At 43.5% G+C, this 21,405-nt stretch overlaps 1 protein-coding gene across 4 annotated transcripts in view; it reads right to left on the bottom strand.

The window, feature by feature from the left end:
- ZNF35 (zinc finger protein 35) overlaps window positions 1-21,405 on the bottom strand; it is a 29,604-nt gene that overhangs the window by 4,952 nt on the left and 3,247 nt on the right. Inside the window, exons 4-6 of one of the 4 annotated variants that reach the window (XR_014796716.1) lie at window positions 20,430-20,574; window positions 12,377-15,751; window positions 6,158-12,133 (exon numbers count right to left, since the gene is read on the bottom strand). Coding sequence is in view for 1 of the 4 variants with exons in the window: in XM_084903207.1 (XP_084759333.1) it covers window positions 14,508-15,751; window positions 20,430-20,574 (1,389 nt within the window). In the remaining 3 variants the exon portion in view is untranslated. Of the gene's footprint in view, window positions 1-6,157; window positions 15,752-20,429; window positions 20,575-21,405 lie in introns of those variants that run through there. The other 3 variants (XR_014796717.1, XR_014796715.1, XM_084903207.1) reach the window with 3 other exon arrangements.

Here is a 21,405-nt window from a genome sequence, read left to right as displayed (position 1 = left end):
ACATTTTGTAAAGTAATTTTTTACTTATAAAAGTTCAAAAAAGTAATAGTTTCTCATGTTTGGAATGTCAAAATTTCAAAAGCTTATCCAAAAATGTCTCTTCATATAACCTTGACATGAGAAGTAGAATTGGCCGGATTTCAAGGAAAACAGATATATATATATTTGACAGCTCAAGAGTCATAAAAAATAGGATGTCCCTGGTTAAATACGTAATCAGGTTAGTATGTGGACCTCTCAGGACTGCAACCAAGATACATGTCCTTGACCGGAATCAAACCTGAGACACCTCAGTCTATGTACTGAGCCAAACCAGCAAGGTTAAAGAATCAATTTTTATTTTAAAATGAAATCTTTTTTTAAAATATATTCTTATTTATTTCGAAAGGAAGAAAAAGGGAGAGATAGAAACATCAATGATGTGGGAAAATCATTGATTAGTTGCCTCCTGCACGTCCCTCACTGGGGATGGAGCCTACAGCCCAGGCATGTGCCCTTGACCAGAATCTAACCTGGGAACCTTCACTCTATTCACTGAGCCAAACCGGCCAAGGCTAAATTGAAATGTTTTTAATGCTAAAACTTAAGTCTAGCCCTAACCGGTTTGAGTAAGTGGATAGAGCACTGGCGTGTGGACTCAAGGGTCCCAGGTTTGATTCTGGTCAAGGGCATGTACCTTGGTTGCGGGCACATCCCCAGTAGGGGATATGCAGGAGGCAGCTAATTGATGTTTCTCTCTCATCCATGTTTCTGACTCTCTCTTCCTCTTCCTTCTTCTCTGTAAATCAATAAAATATATTCAAAACAAAACAAAAAAACTTAAGTCTAGTAAAGGTGCAGGAAAAGGAAGTTTCTCACACATCACCAGTGGGAATGTAAACTGGTACCATCTTCCTAAAGGTAATTTGGCAATATGTGTCAGATCTTAAAGTTGTAGATTCATTTGCAATTGTGACACAGTGATCACCATTTTGTGGGTATATGAACTAAGATAAGAATACTCATTATGTGTATACAACACTTGCAGTGTATCTCAGAAGATGCTCAAAGTCATGGGTATCTGTAATAAAAATGCCGATATTGTTTGACCCACTAATTCCACTATTAGAACATTCTCATAGAGAAGTAACTTTCCAGAGAGGAAAATAACTGAATCCCTTCATTAACTGCTAAAAAGGAGAAAAGAAAAGAAAATTAAAGAAAAGAGCTCTGCAATGTTGTAGGAGATACAATTTTATATTGATGAGACCCTGAAGCCTAGCAAATTATAGTACTTCCACTTGGTAGAAAATATATATATATATTTTTAAAAAACTGACTTACGTCTCTAACAATATGTATCACTGTTAACCACGATCATCTCTGAGGAATAAGATTATAGTAAAATTTTGATTTAAGGCCTTTTTGCAATATTTGAAAGTATTGCTAAAAAAAATAAAAGTATTTCTACAAAAATAAACAACTCTTCTAATGAGAAGAAAAGTGAAAAATAGAGAGGAGGACAAAGATTTATGTACAACAACCATCCTTTTAGTATAACTGTAAAAAACAGGCAAAGAACACAAGTCATATAAATATGACATTTTCAAACTATTATAAATCATGTTTTTAAAGGCTGTTCATGAGAAAATACAATATATTAGAATAGGATGCAAACAGTAAAAAAATATGCACACATATACCAAAATTAGTAAGCATTCAATAAACAGAAACTATTATTAATACACAGATATTTACAAAACACACACACACAAAGGACAGAAGAAAACTCGCCAAATGATAACACACTGATCTCTAGGACATTTAATCGGTTACTTTACTTTGTCCTTTAAACTTTCTTACATATTTCACTTTTCCTAAAATAAACATGCATTCATTACTTTTATAGTCAGAGAAATCATTCTTTTGAAAATGGCACATCTCACCATAAAACTAAAACAAAAGGTAGATCCAATGGATATGGTATTGGCCTCCCATTCAGGGTAAGATTAAAGTAGTTTGGAGTAGAAGTCAGGAAACTTTGCTCTCTCATAGCCCATGTAACTGGGCCTACATGATAGGCTATTTAACTGAAAAAAGTGACAAATTAAATAATATACATGAGTCCTTCTAGGTCTAACATTCTGTAAATCCTAGACAAAATGACTTAATAAATGTAAAACATTTATGGCGATCTGCCACAATGTGAGCACTCAACAGGAGTTGAGTTATTATTATGTTTGATCCTAAGGCCTATGGAGAAGACAGCGTGGAGACAATACTCCCTTCCAACTGTGAATCATCATAGCTGTCAGCAGTTTGTTTCTGTCAAACTGCCAACTTTTTCTGTAAAGGACTATAAAGTACATCTTTTAGTCTTCCTGTGCTAAGCAGGTTATATGGCCTGTCACCATTCAACTGAAAACTGAACTAGAAATATGTAAACAAATGAACTTAGCTGTTTTAATAAATCATTTTAGTCCTGGCCGGTGTGACACAGTGGCTAGAGCATTGGCCTGTGCTCCATCAAGGGTACGTATCTTGGTTGCAGGTTTGATCCTCAGCCTGTTATGCAAGGCAACCAATCCCTGTCTCTCTCTGATGAGGATTTCAAAAACTATTTATTTATTTATTTATTTATTTATACAAAAACATGGGCCACAGATTACTTACTCCCTGGTGGGTAAATTCCTGAGAAAGGAATGTACAGGTGTTTCCACAAATGCCTAGTGTGGAACAAACTGAGTGTCTGTGATTTCAAGATGCTAAAAGACTCTGTTTGAATCCAGACTTGGGGTTAGATGGTATTATACTGAAAGGCAAAAGGAAAGAAGCTTTAAATATTTCATCCTGGTAAAGGTAACTGGGAATCTACATGGCTACAGAAACACATCAGGACTCTTAGAGCCAATACTGGAGAGGACTCTGCTGGCTTTCATGGAGTGATACCTTGACTTCCTTCCTTTGTCAGTGTTCTCTGCCTTTGCTGCTGCAGGCCCAGAGAATCCAAGTCAGATATCATGCCACTGAGTCTTAGTAACTAAGTGTTACTAAGAAAATGAAAAATCACTACCAACTAAATTATGGTATAAGTACAGATTGTAAAGGCTCTTTCTGATATTAGAAATATTAAAATGTGGGGAGTGGGCTTCACCGTCTACCTTGTAAGCTTTCTCCTCACTGCCACCTCTTCATCCCCTCAATAATTAGCTGACTTGTTCTGGGCAAGCCAGGTTGCTTTTTTCAAGAAATTGAAACCACAATTTAGCCAATAAGACCACACTTACATGTACTCTTTCTTCTCTGAAGCCCTTCTTGAATGTGTCAGTTGGCCAAAGTACCGTAATATTCACCAAGGCTGCAGCTGCACAATGGATCTATCTCTGCTGCTGCTTTCGGTCACTTACTAGCAAGTTATCTATTCTCTGTACCTCAATCTACTCTTTCAACACCACAGATATGTTGTTGAGAAGGATAAATAAATAAGCACAAGTGTCACAAAAATCTGCGTGCACACACACGCGCATACACACACACACACACACACACAATCTGGAAGTATCTTCTCATTTGGCAGACTCCGACATCACTCATTTCGTGACCCCGTCCCTGAATTCCGCGAAATATTTGGCAACAGCCAGACTGCAAAATTTTGATGGAAGACATTGACGTCTGCATACCTGCTGTAACATACAATCTGTCAACTGAGCCTCGCAAAGAAAGGAAGGCATCGATTACTAAACAGTCTAACTTTAGAGATCAACCAACAGCCTCTGTATCCCCATGAACTACATAACCAAGGTCTGGTCCCTACAAAGCTTCTGAGCTGCAGGACTGCCTGGGGAGAGTAGATGGTATCCAGACCCAGACCAGGGGTTTTGTTTCCGATCATTTATCTATCACTCAATCCTGCGTCCATTCCCTCCATCTTCTCAAGCGTCTCCTCGGGGCTGGGGCCGGGCCCGGGGCCCGTGAGAACAGCACTGAGGCTGCCGGGAGCTGGGGCCGCACGCGCAGGCCTCCGCTATCCCCCTCCGGCCCACCGCCCCGCTGTGCCCCACCCCTGGGCCCCGCCGCTCACCGTGGCCGGAGCGCCCTGGGGCGGTGACCGTGGTCCCAGCGGGGGCCAGCCATCCCGGGGCGGAGCAAGGTCTTGGCCGGAAGAGCAGTGGCGCCGCCGGAAGTGCGTCACCGGCGGCTCCGCAACACCCCTCCCCCTCGCGCATGTCTGGGCTGCTTCTCTAGGAAGCAGGAGGAGCATCTCAACAAGAGCCTTAAAGACGGGAGTTCGGGCCTGTTTCCCTCCAAACCCACCCGCGTCCTGATATCCCATTAAACACCACGTTGTCCCGGAACAGTGACCTCCTCGCCCCTCAGAAAACTGTAGCTGGGGCGTTAGGGCTGGCGGGGCGCTGGACAGGAGGCAGCATGGGCCGTCTCCGTAAGGGACTAGTAGATCCCACCCGCTAAAAGCCCCTGACGAAGAACCTTGAGTAATCCACTTCTTAGTTAGAATAACGTAAGTTTTCCAATCTAGCCTCCACACACCGAAGTGTTTCCTGAAGGAACAGCAAACACTGTTCACCATCCATCCCACCCCAGCCTCTGGCAGCCACACAGCCCCCACCGCTGTTGGGTTCAGGGACCACCCAACTGCTCTGGCCTCAGGTCCAGACCCGGCCCCTCTTCCCTCCTGAGACATCCCCTCATAGCTGCTTCTGGCCGCAGGGTCACAGAGCCATCTGGCTCCTCCCTCAGCTCAGTGGCTCCTTGGAATCTATTCTAAACAGATTCTACCTTGGTTGACCCAAGTTATGGCTTCACATCTTCCCGTTCCTATCCCCTCACCAGCCAAGGCCTCTGCTTATTACTCTGGAAGTTTTGGGTGAATATGTCACTCTCCCAGCATAGTGACAGGGATTTGGCCCAGCTCCAGGGAAAGGACTGTGCTAGACTGAGGCCTTTGCTGGCTCCAGTCTGCCCAGTTCAGGGCCCACCACCACCTAAGGGGACAAAAAGAAATGGCTGCTCACAGATTCTTCCATCCACATCTATGACAGAAAGTGAACCCCCTAATCAACTGTGAAAGTAAAAATGTTTTTCCAATCAACCAAGGCTTCGTTTTCTTATACCGATTCGGACACTGCCCTCAAGCAAAAACATGGCAGCTTTTTAATGGTTACAGAGACATTTCAAATCCACTTCATCCCAACCGTAAACCCGAGTGGAGGTTTGGGGAAGGGAGAAATGATGTTCAAAGGGTTAGGGATTTGTCCTGGGCTGTTGATGAGGGGCAGGGCCAGCCTAGAATGCTGCTTCCCCACCACGAGGTCTGAGAGACTGATTTTGTCCCAAAATTTGGCCTGGTTTATGTCCCACTCACCCAATGTCAGATAAATCAGCTGGGCAGAACCAGAGGGTCTCAGGGTCTTGGAAGCCACCCAAGCATGGTCCGATCCCCTGCTTTTTAACCCCTTCTGCTCCATACACACACACCCTATCTGATTCCTTTCCCTGCCGGCCACCCCTGCCAGGTCTCCATCTTCCCCTTCCCCATTGCCTGTATGTCCCTTGCAGACCCTGGCCTCAGCAGGAGCACTCCCATCCCTCCCCATCCTTGTTGCACTCTCCTCCTGACCCCCTGACCTCAGGCTAAGCCTCCCTTTTGTTTTTCCCTCCCAAAGTTTGACTACAGCATCTTCCTCCCTACCCATCCCCAACAACCACCCCAACACACTTTGCCCCTCAGGATCTTCCCTCTTCCTCCACCAGCTGCCCTCTCCCCTGCCATCCCAATCCGCACCCCACCCCTAGCTCACCAAATGAGGAGATGGACTTAGTGAATAGGCCAGGGCCCTGGCTGCAGGCTGTTGCTGGGCAGCTCTAGGGAGGTGTCTTCATCTTGGTGATCCTCCACCTGAGTTTCTCCCACTGAACCAAGGAGAAAAGGGGTGGAGGCGGGGCCAAGACCCAAATAGGTCCTTACTCCACAATGAATTTCAAATGGACCTATCTCAAAGCAGACTAGTCAAAGGGTTATGCCATGGGAGCTTGGATAGTCTTGAAGAAAGGAAGTCTTTGACACTAAACTGCAACTATCATTTGGATATTTATAGCTTATTAAGGTAAAAGGACTAACTATAAACTGGGGGAAATATTTGTGACACACATGGAAGATGAGAGTAATTTCTTTACTATAGTTTGTACAAATCAATTCTTAAACAGAACAACCCAACAGAAACTGTTTAAAAACATGAACAAGCAATTCAAATTAAAAAAAAGAAAATATACATGGCTTTTAAGCATGAGACACGATAGCCAGTTTCATTCATAAATGAACATAAAACATGAAAGCATTTTTCATTTATCAGATCAGAAGACAAAACAAGAGTTTTACAGAGGACTCAGGGAAATAGGCATTTTCATACACATACTGGAAACCACAGTTGCCATTTCTATTAAAATATCAAATGCCCTTACCCTTTATCAATTTATCCTGCAAAATGGCATACATACCGAAGGAGAGTGTGCCAGGTATTCAGCATAGTGTTGTTATAATAGAAAAAGACAGGAAAGAAACTACATGTCCACCAATAGGGCACTCGCTACATGAATCACAGCTCATCCACACCATGGAAGGTCACACAGCTGTGAAAAAATAATGAGGTAGATCTTACAGGCTAACATAGAACCATCTCCAAGACGTGAAAAAGCAAGGTATAGACAATGTGCATCATAAACTCCTGTGTCTAAGGGGGGAGGAGAGTCTTATACAGAATATTGAAAATGCATGAACTATTTCTGGAAGGATCATCAAATTTTTTTTTTTTTTTTAACTGAAGTTCTCTGGGTATTTTGGGCTGGAAAACTTACTCTTCACTGTTTGCTTTTGCACCACAACTTTAGATAAGGAGAGGGGTCCCTGGAGATACACTGAGGAAGTAACTTGGGAGAAAGGGACTTTGGCTTCAGAGTTGTTCTAATCCTGACTGTGACTCTGGCTTTGGAAATGGGATAAGAGAACTCCCCCTCCTGAGGTGAGGGCTGAATGAGACAAAAGTCATATTGCATTTAGCATGGTGCCTAGCACACAGGAACCCCTCAACTAATGGGGTGATTACAACCTTCCTATTGGCTTGCTAGGGCTGGGTTGCCCCCCTCCAGTCTCCTCCCAGCATCGTAGTTCTGTTGGCCACTGTGAACACACAGGGTGGCCAAGGAAGCCAGGGACGGTCAGGTCTGGGCAAGGCCCCATTTGTCACAGGTCACGTCTCACCAGGATGTGGAGGCCTGAATTTCTGGCTTGGGAATTCTGCTTCTTGCCCCTAAGGCCTACTCATTCCATCTGTCCTTACTCGGACCCCCTGCCACTGACTGGGTCAGAATCCCAGTCTCTTTTGGACTCTGACAGAAGCTGTCTGTGTGGTCTCCAGATTTTCTCCACCAGCTTAGCCTCCACACTCCGCTGCTCGCAACATATTCCACATTCCACAAGATCTCACCACTCTGCACAGCCATGATCTTTCCCTTTTATTAATTCCCCCTCTCCTGATCGTAAAAGATTAAGGTTCACTGTAGAAAACGTAGACAATACAGGAAAACTTAAACACGGTTAATACCAAAGTACTTATTTCCTTCAGATCTTTTCTAAGCACTGGGTTCTCAGCCCTGGCCAAGTAGCTCAGTTGGTTGGGGCATTGTCCCAATACACCATGATTCAATCCCGTTAGGACACACAAGAAACAGCCAATGAATACATAAATAAGTGGAACAACAAACTGATGTTTTGCTCTCGCTCCCTCTCTAAATTCAATAAATAAACATTTTAAGAAACTGGGTTTTTTATTTAATTTTGTACTTTTGCATAATTTAAATATCCTTTAAATTACAATATTTAGTGATTGCATAATATTTCATCATACAATAATTTAACCACTCTTCTCTTATTGGTCACTTTGGTTGTTTTCAATGTAAAATAATAACTGACAAATATATAAACCATTGTCAAAATATTCACTTTCAGGATGGCTTTCTGAAAGTGGTATTACTGTATCAAAGCATAGCAACATTCTTTTTAAAATGGTTGAGCTTCCCCTAACATGATAATGGGTTAAAATGGTTCAAAATGTATGAATAACTACGATGGGACAAGATAAGCAAATTTCTAGAAGATAGAGAATGGGTAGGTGATCACTGAGAAAGCTGGGTGGAGGGAATACCAGCTTGGAACACTTGCTGAGAGCAATACAACTGAAGGAGGTAATGATCTACCCCGCCAACCCCCAGAGACTCAGGACTTGGAAACGCCAAATACAATGAAGGCTGGGAGGGACAGTGGGATTTACAACTAAGTCTGTAAGCCTCGATTCCCTTCCCTCCCACTCCTAGAGAAGCACTTACAGTATCCAATCTACAGACAAAAACATCAGAGGAGCCGAAACTGGTTTGGCTCAGTGGATAGAGTGTCAGTCTGCGGACTGAAGGGTCCCGGGTTCGATTCCGGTCAAGGGCATATACCTTGGTCGCGGGCACATCCCCTGTAGGGGGTGTGCAAGAGGCAGCTGATTGATGATTCTCTCTCATTCGATATTTCTAACTCTCTATCCCTCTCTCTTCCTTTCTGTAAAAAAATCAATAGAATATATATTTTTTTAAAAATCAGAGGATTTTTTGCTAAAGAAATAGAAGAGGCCCAGACAAAGGTCTCACTCTGGCATTTACAGGTTTGGGGAAACAACTTGCTCCCTACTGGTCCTTTTAAAGGGAAGCCTCTCACCGAGCCAATCCCACTCCCACCCAGAGGCCTCCGCTGGGCTTTCCATATGTACACACAGGTGCATCATTAAGAATCATAATATACTTGAGGAAAGTTGCCATGAGGGTGAATAAGATAAAGAGAGAAAAAAGGCAAGGCATGAAGGGGGTGAGATTATTCAGGTGACAGAAGAGACTTTTAAGAAAACCCTTAGAAGACTCAGATTTGAGAGGCATCTCTAAAATGAGGATAGTATACTACAAAAAGGAAGTAAGAAAAGACTTAAAAACTAAACTAATTACTGCCAAAATAAATTTTAAAATTCACTAGAAAAGTTGAAAAATAATTAAGATACTCTACCAGGGAATGGCAAAAGACAAAGAAATAGAAATAATAGAGGAAGTAGTTAAGGTTCAATCCAGAAGGTCCAACATTTGATTGACAGGAATTCAGGATTTATAGAAAGATCAAAAATAGGAAAAAAAAAATATATGGAAAGGAGAAATTGCCACATAACACAAGTAAATTTCCAAGAGTAGAAGTACCTGAGTCACTAAATTGAGAAATTCCAGCAAGAACATTAGGAAACTGAGTACACCAAGGATAAAGTGGAGACTTTAAAAGCTTCCAGCCTTGAAATGAGGGAATAAATCACAATGATGCAAATACTACTTATTATTGAGGAAGTAAGCCTCAGACTGGAATCAGACATCCACAAACTCCTGAGGAAAAATTTTAATCTAGAATTCCAGAGCCCGTCAAACTACCCAATCAAGATGAGGGCACAGTTTGAGATATACAAGCATTCCACAATTCTGCCTCATACTCTATCTTGACAAGTGACTTGATGTGAGCTGCAGTAAAGTGAGGGAGTAAGGGAAGAAAGAAGAAGAGATGGAATTCAGGACACAACAGAGCCCAGTGTATCAACAGAACTGAAGGCAGAAAGACCATCAAGGACAGACAAAGAGTAGGAGGCTACAAGTATCAGAAGTAAATACACAGGGGAAAAGGGGACTCAACAGAGATGGAGAAGTTGAAAAAACACTGATGTGCTAAAAGTAACCAATACAAGTGGGAAAGAAGGCAACTAGAAACTTCAGTAAAAACAAAATGCTGTTCCAAAATGGAAATACCACCAGAGTAAGCTACTCAATCTGCAGTGAACAACATGTGCACAGTCATAATATAATTCATACTGCTTATTTTCAACTTTTACAACAAATCAATAAAGCATTAAAAAAAAAAAAGAGAGAGAGAGAGACTATGGTTCCAGAACAGAATTCAAGAGCTTTCAGACTTGACATTGTCAGAGGCAGAGACGTAGAAAAGGGAAGGAGAAAGGGACAGGGTGCATCCCACATCTTGCAAAGTGGGAACTGAGATAACGTTTTACAGTTACTACAATAAAAACCAAGTATGCAAATATAATAACTCATTTTTTCCTTATTATCAAATTCTTGCTCCTTATAGGAAATATGGAAATTACTTTAAAAAACAAACCAACAGCTTTTAATCACCCATAATTCAATTCTTCACAGGACCTGGGTTTGAACCTAAACTCTGCAATTTACTATCTGTTTGGCTGTGAACAAGTCACGTAACCACATAAAAATTTTTCTTCTATTTCTTTCCGGTATTTATCTCTATGCTTTTTACTAGTATATGTATCATTATATAAGAATTGTATTATGTACACAATTTTGAATACAGATTTTTTTTTTTATTCCAAAGCATAAAGTAAAACTCTGGATACATATCATGTCATGCTCTTCTATATTTCTAAATATATTTCTAAACATGCCCTTCACCATAGGACAACGAGAGGTTTCCCAGAGATGGGACTTGAACCAAATCTGAAAAGAAACCTACGTCTGCTAAGCAGGCAGGGCTGGGCGGAGTGGTAGTGAGGTACTGCAGGCACCGAGGACGGGGAGCGAAGGCACACAGCACAGCAAGCACAAGCCTCCAGGCTGCAGGAAAGGTGCACAGGAAGGAGAGGAGGTCAGAGAGAGACTAGGGAGAGCTTAGTCAATCATGTTAAGGGATCCAGACGGTTTCCCACAAAAGATGTGAGAAGAGGGTTTGATAGACCATGTTGGCTCTGGCACCCAAGGTCTAGGGCCACGTTTGCTACAAGGCGAGAGCAGGATCTAGAGTGTCATTTTGTCTGATACACAGGAATGCCTCCTGGAGTTCTAGTCTGGGTGCTGGACCATGCTGCGATTTGCTAAGGGAGAGAAGCCAGAAGCAAAATTCGTCTCCCTTCATTTTTAAAAATGTCACTGGTGATGAATATGCATCCGCAGGTGAGACTTTAGGCCCGAGAGGATCCATGGATTGGCCTTGGGGAGCCTAAATGTCCCTGAAATGAGCACAAAACTGAATGTGCCATCTGCATGTCTCCAGAAGAGGATCCACAGCCTCCCTCAGAGTCCCACAGGGGCTGTGACCCCAGAAAGGTTAGGCACTGGACAGAGTAAGTGGAGAAGCGACAGACTGGGAGGACACCTGCCTGGGCGAGGGAGAGAGGGGCTCCAGAGCCAGAGGAAGGCTTAGCTCTGCCCAAGCACACTTCCTCCTGAGCCGGAGAAAGTCACAGCCCAGTGTTTGCGTAAGCACGTGCTGATGAAGTCTCTCCCCTACACTCCCGAAGCACATCCAATCGCAGCTCCTTGCCCCACGTAATACACATCTGTTGGTCTTATTTAAGAATGAGGACAGGTTTCCCTGCTTCACCCTTAGTGCCCATCACTAAGCCTGGCCCTTTGACAACTACAAGTCGGACAGCTCTTAACACAAACAGAATGAGGCTTCAAAGCTCTCGTCCACGTCTAGCAAGACCAGCCAAAGGAAAGGGGAGAAAACCCCAAACGGATGCCAGCTCAGCCAACAAGGGTGGTCACTCCTCCCCCATCAAACTGTACAGAAGAAAAATGGGAGGTGATTTATTTTAGGGTTGGAATTGAACTGGGAGGAAGAGTTATTAGGTGGGGAAGGATTTGATCTGGCTAGTATTCAATCCCACTAGGTTCGAACCCGGGTGCAGGTCTGTGATATCTGATCTGGAGATGAAATACAAGCAGAAATATAAACAGTCAGCTTGATAAAATGAGGAAAGAAACACATGTAAAACCTAGTCTGCTCATATAAATATTTGATACATTTATTTAAATTACAAACTAAGTTAGGTTAGGTCACAGAAGGGTTAATAGAAGGTCCCCAGGGCGGCCAATGGTTTTGCTGAAACCACTTAGAGCACTGCAGCTCCAGATCTTCTACCCCGCCTCCCACCACCTTGGGTTACACACACCTTGGCCTGCAGGCTTTACTTGACTGCAGTGGCTCATTACCTTGGTTGCACAGAGGATCCCCATCAGAGATTTCAAAATACGAGGCCTGGGAAACAGAAAAATTTTTAAAGCGCTCTAAGTGATTCGGACTTGTAGTCAAGGCGGAAAACTACTGTTTCACTGCAAGGTTTGGTCACCAATTCCCAAACCTAGCTTTATATCCCAACCACTTGGGTGGCTTTTCTGAAATACCAATGAATTGAAATCTTAAGCCAGGAATTTATAACCATCCATAACTGAATATTCAATTATGAGGATGAATATACAATTTGAAGCTAAAACAGTTTACCTGTCTTAATGCTTATAAATTCTAGGTGTTATCTTCCAGGAAAGCACACCATTGGCCTCTTATGCTATCTTCAAGGTCGGAGATTTATCCCAAAACTTCACACTTGCTCTCCTCCTTTTGAGCTTCCTGATCATGCTAGGATAGTCAGTGGAGACATGTGGTATTATCGCTGGGTCTCTCCACCCCCAGACAGGGGAACACAAAAGTCATGTTCAGGGTCAGAGAGCATTTTTTACTCTTACTTTTGAATCCTATCGATTTCTTGTGTTTGTGTCCATATGACTTAAGAGTGGCACTGGGAAAGGAAGTTTCATGTGCTCTGATGAGACTACGGAAGGAAGAAAGACTATTGAAAGAAGAAAAAGAGGAGATAAATAAGCTTTCTTGCATATGCCTTCTGTATATGAAAGTGCCCTATAAACAAAGCCTCATGTTGATTAACATTCAGTCTGGCAGAAACGAGACAATAAATGTACGCACCAAACTGCTTACTACTAGGTGCAGCATTTATGATAAATGCTCTTGCGTGCTGAGAGGGGTGGTGGTGGACAGACCCAGAAATCGGCAGACTTAAAATTCCAGTCTTATATTTGCTGCTTGCTGGTCACACTGCCTAAGACACACGCTGGCATGTCACCTTCCCTACCTAAAAAGCAGATACACACCCCTTTCTCAGGTTCTCCGCAGATCTGGGTGGGATTACGGTGGTTGGACTAACAGCATGGCAGAACAAGGAGAATCTGGACTTAGGTCTTAGATCTGAACGTTCATCACTTGTTAAGTGGCCTTGCTTTAAAAGACCAATCACAAGTAAATGGGGCAAACCCCTCTTTCAGTGTTGTAAGGATTAAGGTAATGACCTATGTGAAAACATGAGAAGTGCTGGGCTCATGTTATACAGGAAGATACCCAAAGAATAAAATTCCATATAAATACAAGGCAATATTACACAACTCTGGTTATTGCATAGACTTATAAATAACTTTCCAGGAGTAAAGGCTCAGTGGTAACAAAGGTATCTTACCTTAGCCAGTTTCTTCATCCTTCTCAAGTTTCCATATTCCGATACCTTTGAACTTCTCCCAAAAAAATTAAGACCTTAGGAATCCCACTCTGCCCCCACCTCTCCTTTCCTTTCCCTCTCTGGCCCTCTCAGAATTAGAAGGGCTCCATTTTTTTCTTCTCAAGACCACAGAGAAGGTGAGAATGACACTGACCGAGCCGGTTGGCTGGGCCTGCGCAGTGAGCGGAGGAAACGCGGGCAGCTCTAGGCCAGCTTGTTCTTGGACTCCCCTACCTGGGATGGGGCTGTCAAGAGCAGCGCACTGAAATGGAATGCAGTGGGGGCTGGGGCTTCTTTGGAGAGCTGTTCATCTTAGCAAATGAGTACAGCCCGGCAGCATCTGTGGCCCCAGTGTGTAATCTCCATCACACCTCAAGTGCTTGGCCGTGCAGATTGGGGAAGGGTCAGAAGAGACTCACCAGAGCTTTCTCATCCAAGGTTCATGAGGTATAGAATGAGGGACACAGCCGTTGTCCTACTTCTGTCCATTTGAGGAGCAGTAGACAGTTAATAGGTTTAAAAAATATATTTTTAATTAACTAGGAAATGGAAAGCTTATAAATATTCATAGGTGGGCTGTTGGTGAATTGCTACCCAAAGTGATTTCCTTAACTAGTCGATGCTTAACCAAATGCTATGATATAGGGCTTAAACCGCCAGATTTCGACCAGGCAGGCCTATACCAGTAACCTGCCCTTTGCTCAAGAAATTAACAGTTTAAAAAAAACCAAAAAAAACACAAAATTTAGTTTAAAAATACCTTTCCTTAAGTGGGATCTTCATCATCTATCTAGCTTTGTATGACCCATTCCTAAGAAAGCCACATGGTATTTCAGACACCACCACCACTTAGGGGACAGTTAAAAACAAAGTCCTTGCCTTTAGGGCTTAGCTTTCCGTTTAAGTTAGCCTCTGAAATGCTGTGTCTTTGCTGCACTCCCGAAAACTATTATCTTTAAGATGGCGGCAGGCCTCATTTTCACAAAGGAGGAAGAACAAAGCAGCGGTGTCTAATCAGGGGGGTAGCAGGTATGACCAATGCCCGGAGATCACCTTCTTCCTTTCGCGTCACTCGGTGAGGTGGGTCCTGTGGTGCCGCATGAGGTGGGAGTTGGAAATGAAGGCTGCACCACACTTCGCACACTCGTAGGGCTTCTCCCCCGTGTGGGTTCTCTGGTGCACCGTGAGGCTCGACCGCTGCCTGAAGGCCTTGCCACACTCATTGCACGTGTACGGCTTTTCCCCATTATGGATTCTCTGGTGAATCAGCAGGTACGAGCTGCAGGTGAAGGCCTTCCCGCACTCGCTACACACGTAAGGAAGGTCTCCACTGTGAATCCTCTGGTGCACAATAAGGCAAGAGAGCTGACTGAAGGCTTTTCCACACTCGCTGCAGTCATACGGTTTCTCTGCAGTGTGGATTCTCTGGTGCACGATCAGGTGTGAAAAACAACTGAAGGCCTTTCCACACTCTTTACACTCATATGGCTTCTCCCCGGTATGGCTTCGCTGATGCACAATAAGATTGGCGCTCTGGGTGAAGGCTTTGCCACAGTCATTACAGGCAAAGGGCTTCTCCCCGGTGTGGATCCTCTGGTGGACGATGAGGTTGGAGCTCCGGGTAAATGTTTTCCCACACTCGTTACATTCATAGCATTTTTCTGTAATGTGCACTTTCTGGTGCCGAGCAAGTTGTGAGCTGTAACTGAAGGCTTTCTCACACTCACTGCACTTGAAGGTTTTTTCTAAGGAGTGGATTTTTTGATGGACAGTCAGGTTTGAGCTCTGAGTGAAGGCTTTCCCACATTTGGAACAAACGTAGGGTTTCTGTCCCGTGTGGATTCGCTGATGCACAACAAGGTTTGCGCTCTGAATGAAGGCCTTCCCGCACTCGTGACACTCAAAGGGTTTCTCCCCAGTGTGGATCCGCTGATGTACCACGAGGTTAGCACTCTGACTAAAGCCTTTCCCGCACACACTGCAAGTAAAAGGTTTCTGCCCAGGTTGGCTTTTCTGGTTTTTAACAGGGCCAGGTCTTCGGTTGTATCTTTCCCCAGATTTCTGACATTTCTGGTCTTCTTCTTTGAAGCTTCCAGGTACATGACAGTCCTCCACTGTCACTTGCCTGAAGTCTTTCTTTTCCCTCTTTATTCTCTGCCCCTTTAACATGTTCCCTTTTCCGAAGGCTTCTTTCAACTCAGGTCCTTGAGAATCAACTTTCTGGATCCTTCCTGATATCATGAAGGGTTTTTCTGCTTCATCACATATTTCAGTTTTTGGAACCAATAATTGTGGGTTCTTGGTCTCAGCACCTGAAACAACAAACAACAAATACAAGTGTCTGCTTTTTCTAACCTAGAAAAACAATAAGATCATAAAGTCATAAAGGTGAGGAGGTCTGTGACTTCAGTGCCTGTAGAAGGGCTTCATTCAAAGAAAGAATCACCTCTGGCCCTGACTGGTAGCTTAGTTAGAACGTCGTCTCAAAATGCCAAGGTTGGGGGGGCAATGTTAAAATATGTACACAGATAATAATTTAATAAAAAAATATAAAAAAAAATAAAAATAGAGAGATGCAAATCAAAACAACAATGTGGCACCATCTCACACCTGTCAGAACGGCCAACATCAACAAATCAACAAAAGACAAGTGTTGGCGAGGTTGCGGAGAAAAAGGAACCTTCGTGCACTGCTGGTGGGAATGCAGACTGGTGCAACCACTGTGGAGAACAGTGTGGAGTTTCCTCAAAAAACTGAAAATGGAACTCCCATTTGACCCAGTAATCCCACTCCTAGTAATATATCCCAAGAAACTAGAAACACCAATCAGAAAGGATATATGCACCCTTATGTTCATAGCAGCACAATCTACAATAGCCAGAAATTGGAAACAGCCTAGGTGCCCGTCAGCAGATGATTGGATAAAAAAACTATGGTACATCTACACAATGGAATACTATGCTGCCATAAAAAAGAAGGAATTGTCATCATTTGCAGCAACCTGGATGGAATTGGAGGACATCATGCTGAGTGAAATAAGCCAATCAATGAAAGAGAAACACCACATGACCTCACTCATTTATGGATAATAAAGAACATTATAAACTGATGAACCAAAAGATAGATATAGAGACAGTAAAGCAGACTGTCAAATTACAGCAGGGAGGGGAGGGAGATCTGGGGGAGATAATAGATTAACCGAAGGACTTGTATACCTGCATATAAGTACAACCAATGGACATAAAACTCTGGAGAGGGAGGGTATGTGTGGGAGGGGGGGGGGCAATGTTAAAATATATACACAGATAATAATTTAATAATAAAAATAAATAAATAAATATAATGTGACAGGAAAAAAAAAATATATGCCAAGGTTGTGGGTTTGATCCCTGGCAAGAAGGAAACAATGAATGCAAAAATAAATGGGACAAATCAGTTTCTCTGTCTTTCTTACTTTCTCTCCCTACAACAATTTAAAAAATTAAAAAAAGAATCCTCTCACATGCCACCTTTCCTCTGTAGGTTCTTCTGCCTGGCCTATGATCTCCCCGACACCTAGAGCAGAATCCACTGATTCATGGTCTTTCCAGCATTTCCATTTCTCTCCACTAGACATTTAACACATGGCCTAACGCCAGGGACGCCATCTCCAGACAGGTCTCCTCTGGCTGTCTGATGACTGATCTCACAGTGAAGACCAGTTCTGCAGGACGCCAGTCGGTCCCCGGGCTTGCCTTCTTACCTTGGCCACTTAGTGTGAACCTGCTGACAACCCGGCAGTTAATTAGGGAGATGCCCAACCTGTGAATGAAGAATTGGGCAACTTAGGCCTTTAGGATGCTGCATACCAGAGAGGATAAGATGGACAGAAAGGGCCACACTGGATGCCAAGAGGACTACAGTGGCCAAATGCCTCCAAAACACTAAGAGGCTGTGCAGCAGAGCACTTGAGAGCATGAATTCTGGAGCCAGACTACATGGTTTCAAATACTTGCCCTGCCACTCAACCAGCTGCATGACTTTGGGCTAGTAACTTACTGTCTCTGTGCCTCAGTTTCCTTACCTCTAAAATAGAGACAACAACAAGATCTACCTCCTAAGACCAAGAGAGGAGGGATTTACTTCCTATGTCAATCGCTGAGAACAGCCACAGAGCGTAGATGTTGCAGAGTGTGTGTCTGCAGTGACTTTCGGCCTGACGAAGGGTACTATGGGTCACAGTGCTGGGACCAGGAGGAAAGATGAAACTTAGCGGATGAGTTGCTATGGTAATAGATGGCAACACTAAAAGGGACTAAAGACGACCATGAACAGAGTAAACAACTCTCCCCAGTGTCGAGGAAAAGCCTTGCTTCCTGTCAGGGAAAGATGACCTTTCCGGGTTCAGTGTAAGACATGGGTAACCTGCTCCACAGTGCCGAAAAGTACCAGGATAACACCAAAGCTTCATGAAGCTTTAAAACGGACTGGTCTTTGCTTGCTCTACATCAAGCACATCAAACTCGGGGCCCCCCAGATAATGGTATGTAAGAAACGTTTTAATAAAAATTTCATAATTTAGCCGGGACCGGTTTGGCTCAGTGGATAGAGCGTCGGCCTGCGGACTGAAAGGTCCCAGGTTCGATTCCGGTCAAGGGCATGTACCTTGGTTGCGGGCACATCCCCAGTGGGGGGTGTGCAAGAGGCAGCTGGTTGATGTTTCTCTCTCATCGACATTTCTAACTCTCTGTGTAAAATCAATTCCCTCTCAATCCCTTTCAGTGTAAAATCAATAAAATATATATAAAAAAAAAAAAATTCATAATTTAATTTTTACAATATCCTGTTGTACATAATTATTAATAACGAACAACAATGTTTGGTAATGACTGGTTTCTATAATTGTGTTGCATTCATTTCCCTTATTCGCCTTATGTGCAAGTGCACCATTTCTCTCCACTAACACTAGCAGTGAATATTTTAGCAGCCAATTGCCACGTCATTAGTCTTGTACTGACTTGTTTGGTGTGTGCAACAGGAAATTTTTCACTTTCAGAAAACAAGAAAAATAGATTTGCATTACGCTTACTAATTTATGCAGTTATTCAGTGTCTGGTAAGTTAATGTTCAAGAAAGAAAAACCAATTTTCATTAAGCTGTTCTACTATTATTTTATGTTAACAATTACTCATTTATTTCCACCCTTTGTATTCAGCATGTCTCTGTCAAAATAAACTTACGTTTCTGTGAAAATAGAAGCTTTTTTTTGTGTGGCCCACATGAACTTAAACCTTGTTTATTTGGCCCGTGTTAGCTTTTGAGTTTGACATGCTTGCTCTACATTGCAGCACAACCCTAATATTATCAACAAAGGGTCCTGCAGTCAGTGACATCATAACTGTCTCCTCTCCAGCCTCACTGCCCTTGACCCTGCAATGTGTACCCATGCAGCCAAGGCCCCCCATTTACCAGAGCTGGCAGACTGAACCCTTACTAAGTGTTTGGGAATTAAACCAAGCTCAGGAAAATACTCAAATAATAAGCCAAGTAGGATGAGGATCAGCAGGAGTGAGGGTTGAGAGGCAGGCCTCCCCATTGGTGGTGTCAACTTAGAAGTGAGCAGTGAAGCTGTGAACTGCATCACGCAGCAACTGCCAGGGGAACCCAGCACCCACAAAACATCCTACCTGCTCCAGCCAGGGTGACTCTCCAGCCAGAGATGAGGGGGTGGGACAGGAATGTCAAGGTGAGACAAAGCAATATGGGGGCAGGAAACAGCCCAGCTTGGTTGCCTGGTTAAGACCATGGTAATATAAAATCCCATCACAAGCATTCAGATAGTAAGAAGGGCAGTATCACAGAAAGGAAAGGCCATAAAATTATCAGAGGCAGGGCACCAACTACACTCAGATCTCTTTTATTTCTCAGAGCTCAGTGTTCCTGCTATGACCTGCTGCTGTGGAAGTGGCTGGCAGCACAGAAAAGTAAGTCTTTGCTGGGAACAGTCTTGAGGTCAAGAGAAGGAAAATAAAGGCCATTCCTGGTTGGCGGGTGCAGCTGTGAGAATTAAGACTATGAATAACTGATAAAGCAAGGTCACAGAGAAAAAACATTACACGGGGGAATACATCAGAGAGAATGGAACAGAAAACAGAAAGTGAGGAAAAGACGCTGCGGAGAGTTTGGGGAATAAATAAAAATCAGGCAAGAAGATGAAAGATAGAGATCTCAACCTTCCTCACAAGGCTGGTGTAAGAAAGTGACTTGGACCACAAATGCCTGAGGACTAGCTAGTAGGGGGATGGGTTCAAAATATTCAGACTCAGCCCTGTACCAGACAGACTCATAAAGGGAGTGCCCAAAGAGGCCTTGGCAGATATCCAGAGATTGCTTCCATAACACAGGACTCATGGCTACCACATTCTTCAGCCAGTTACACACCACTCCATTGGCAAGCCTCTGCTACTGCTAGTTAGATATATAACACTAGAGGCCTGATGCACAAAATTCGTGCAAGGGGCTCCACCCTCACAGCCACAGCTGCCTCATGGCCCCACCCACTGGTCATTCTGGAAGGTTATTCTGAAAGGTCATTCTGCCGTCCGGTCTAATTAGCATATTAGCTCTTTATTATATAGGATGAGTCTCTTTCCTAAGTCCCAGCTTAGAGAACCAGATGATAAACCACCATATCCTTCAGGAGGACCTAGTTTTTAGCTGACATCACTGCTCAAAATCCTCTAGAATTTGCAAAAAGTTCTAGGAAACAGAACACCTCCAGGCCATTTTCTCAAAATCACCAACCTATGCTAAACACAAAGTATATGAAGAGGTTATGTACCCACATGTGTGAATAGATCTGAAACCTGCTCAACAACAAATGTGATTAAAAGGTGAATCTGAAGTTCCCCTGTGTTTGTCTGGTGTCTTGAGACTCTATGCAGAATAAGCCATTTCCTGTGACAAATGCACAGGCATCTTTAAGCATTCTGGATCAGCGGCTAAACTTACCCAGAGAGGCCATGCTCCAGTGAGTCTCCAGTACCTCGCTCTTGGCCAGACTCCCTGGTAACGAGTAGCTGCCGAGGGTTGAAGCAGCAGGCACCTCCTGCGTTGCTTTCAGGACTACAGCCATGTCCCAGAACATGTTCTGACCCTAGAAGCAGGCAGGCATAGGTGGCTTTATGAGAGGATGGTCACTGGGATCAGGGGCTGGGGTGATCAGGTATGATGACTGCTTTTGAAGATGAGAATATTACGTACCTATATTCCTGGAAATGATAAAAACAAACAAACAACCTCCCCCTCACCAATCCCCAAACTTTTTTTAAAAAAATTTGATTTTAGAGAGGGAGGGAGAAGAGGAGAAGGGAGAGAGAGAGAGAGAAACATCCATCATTTGTCTCCTATATGTACTCTAACTGGGTACTATATCCCAACCTTTTTAATATACAGTACAACATTATTCCAACCGAGGGACCCGGCCAGGAATCCAAACATTTAAAAAATAAATAAGTAAATAAACAGGAAGTCAAGGAAGCCAGTTTTTCCTAATCTAATCCCCATGACGCGTTAGGCAGAGAAGCAAGCCTGCACCTTCTTCCCTATCATTCTGATTTCACCTCAGTGCCCACTCTAGCATCCACACTGAACTTGCCAGTGAGTGCATGACAAACAAGAGAGCACATAGGGAGACTTTGCAGAGTAGAATTTTCTGAGGTCTAAAGGTCAAAGATCATACTATTACACAGGCTTTGGGGAACCTCATCTAGCTAGTGAAGGTAAGGGGTGTGTTTGAAAACATAAGGACCACAGGGTGGTACAAAAGCTCACTACTCAAAGGGTCCTTTGCAGTTCAAATGAATCACATTCACCTGAGAGCTTGTGAGAAATGCAGAATCTCAGGTCACACCCTGGACCTTCTGAACCAGAATCTGCATTTCAACAGGACCCTGCCACAGCGATTCCTGTGTATATTAAAGTTTGA

The sequence above is a fragment of the Pipistrellus hanaki genome (assembly GCF_964339955.1).
Source record: "Pipistrellus hanaki genome assembly, chromosome: 13".
NCBI lineage: Eukaryota > Metazoa > Chordata > Mammalia > Chiroptera > Vespertilionidae > Pipistrellus > Pipistrellus hanaki.
Note: the sequence above shows the minus strand (reverse complement) of the source record. Positions and strands in the feature narration are given on the sequence as shown.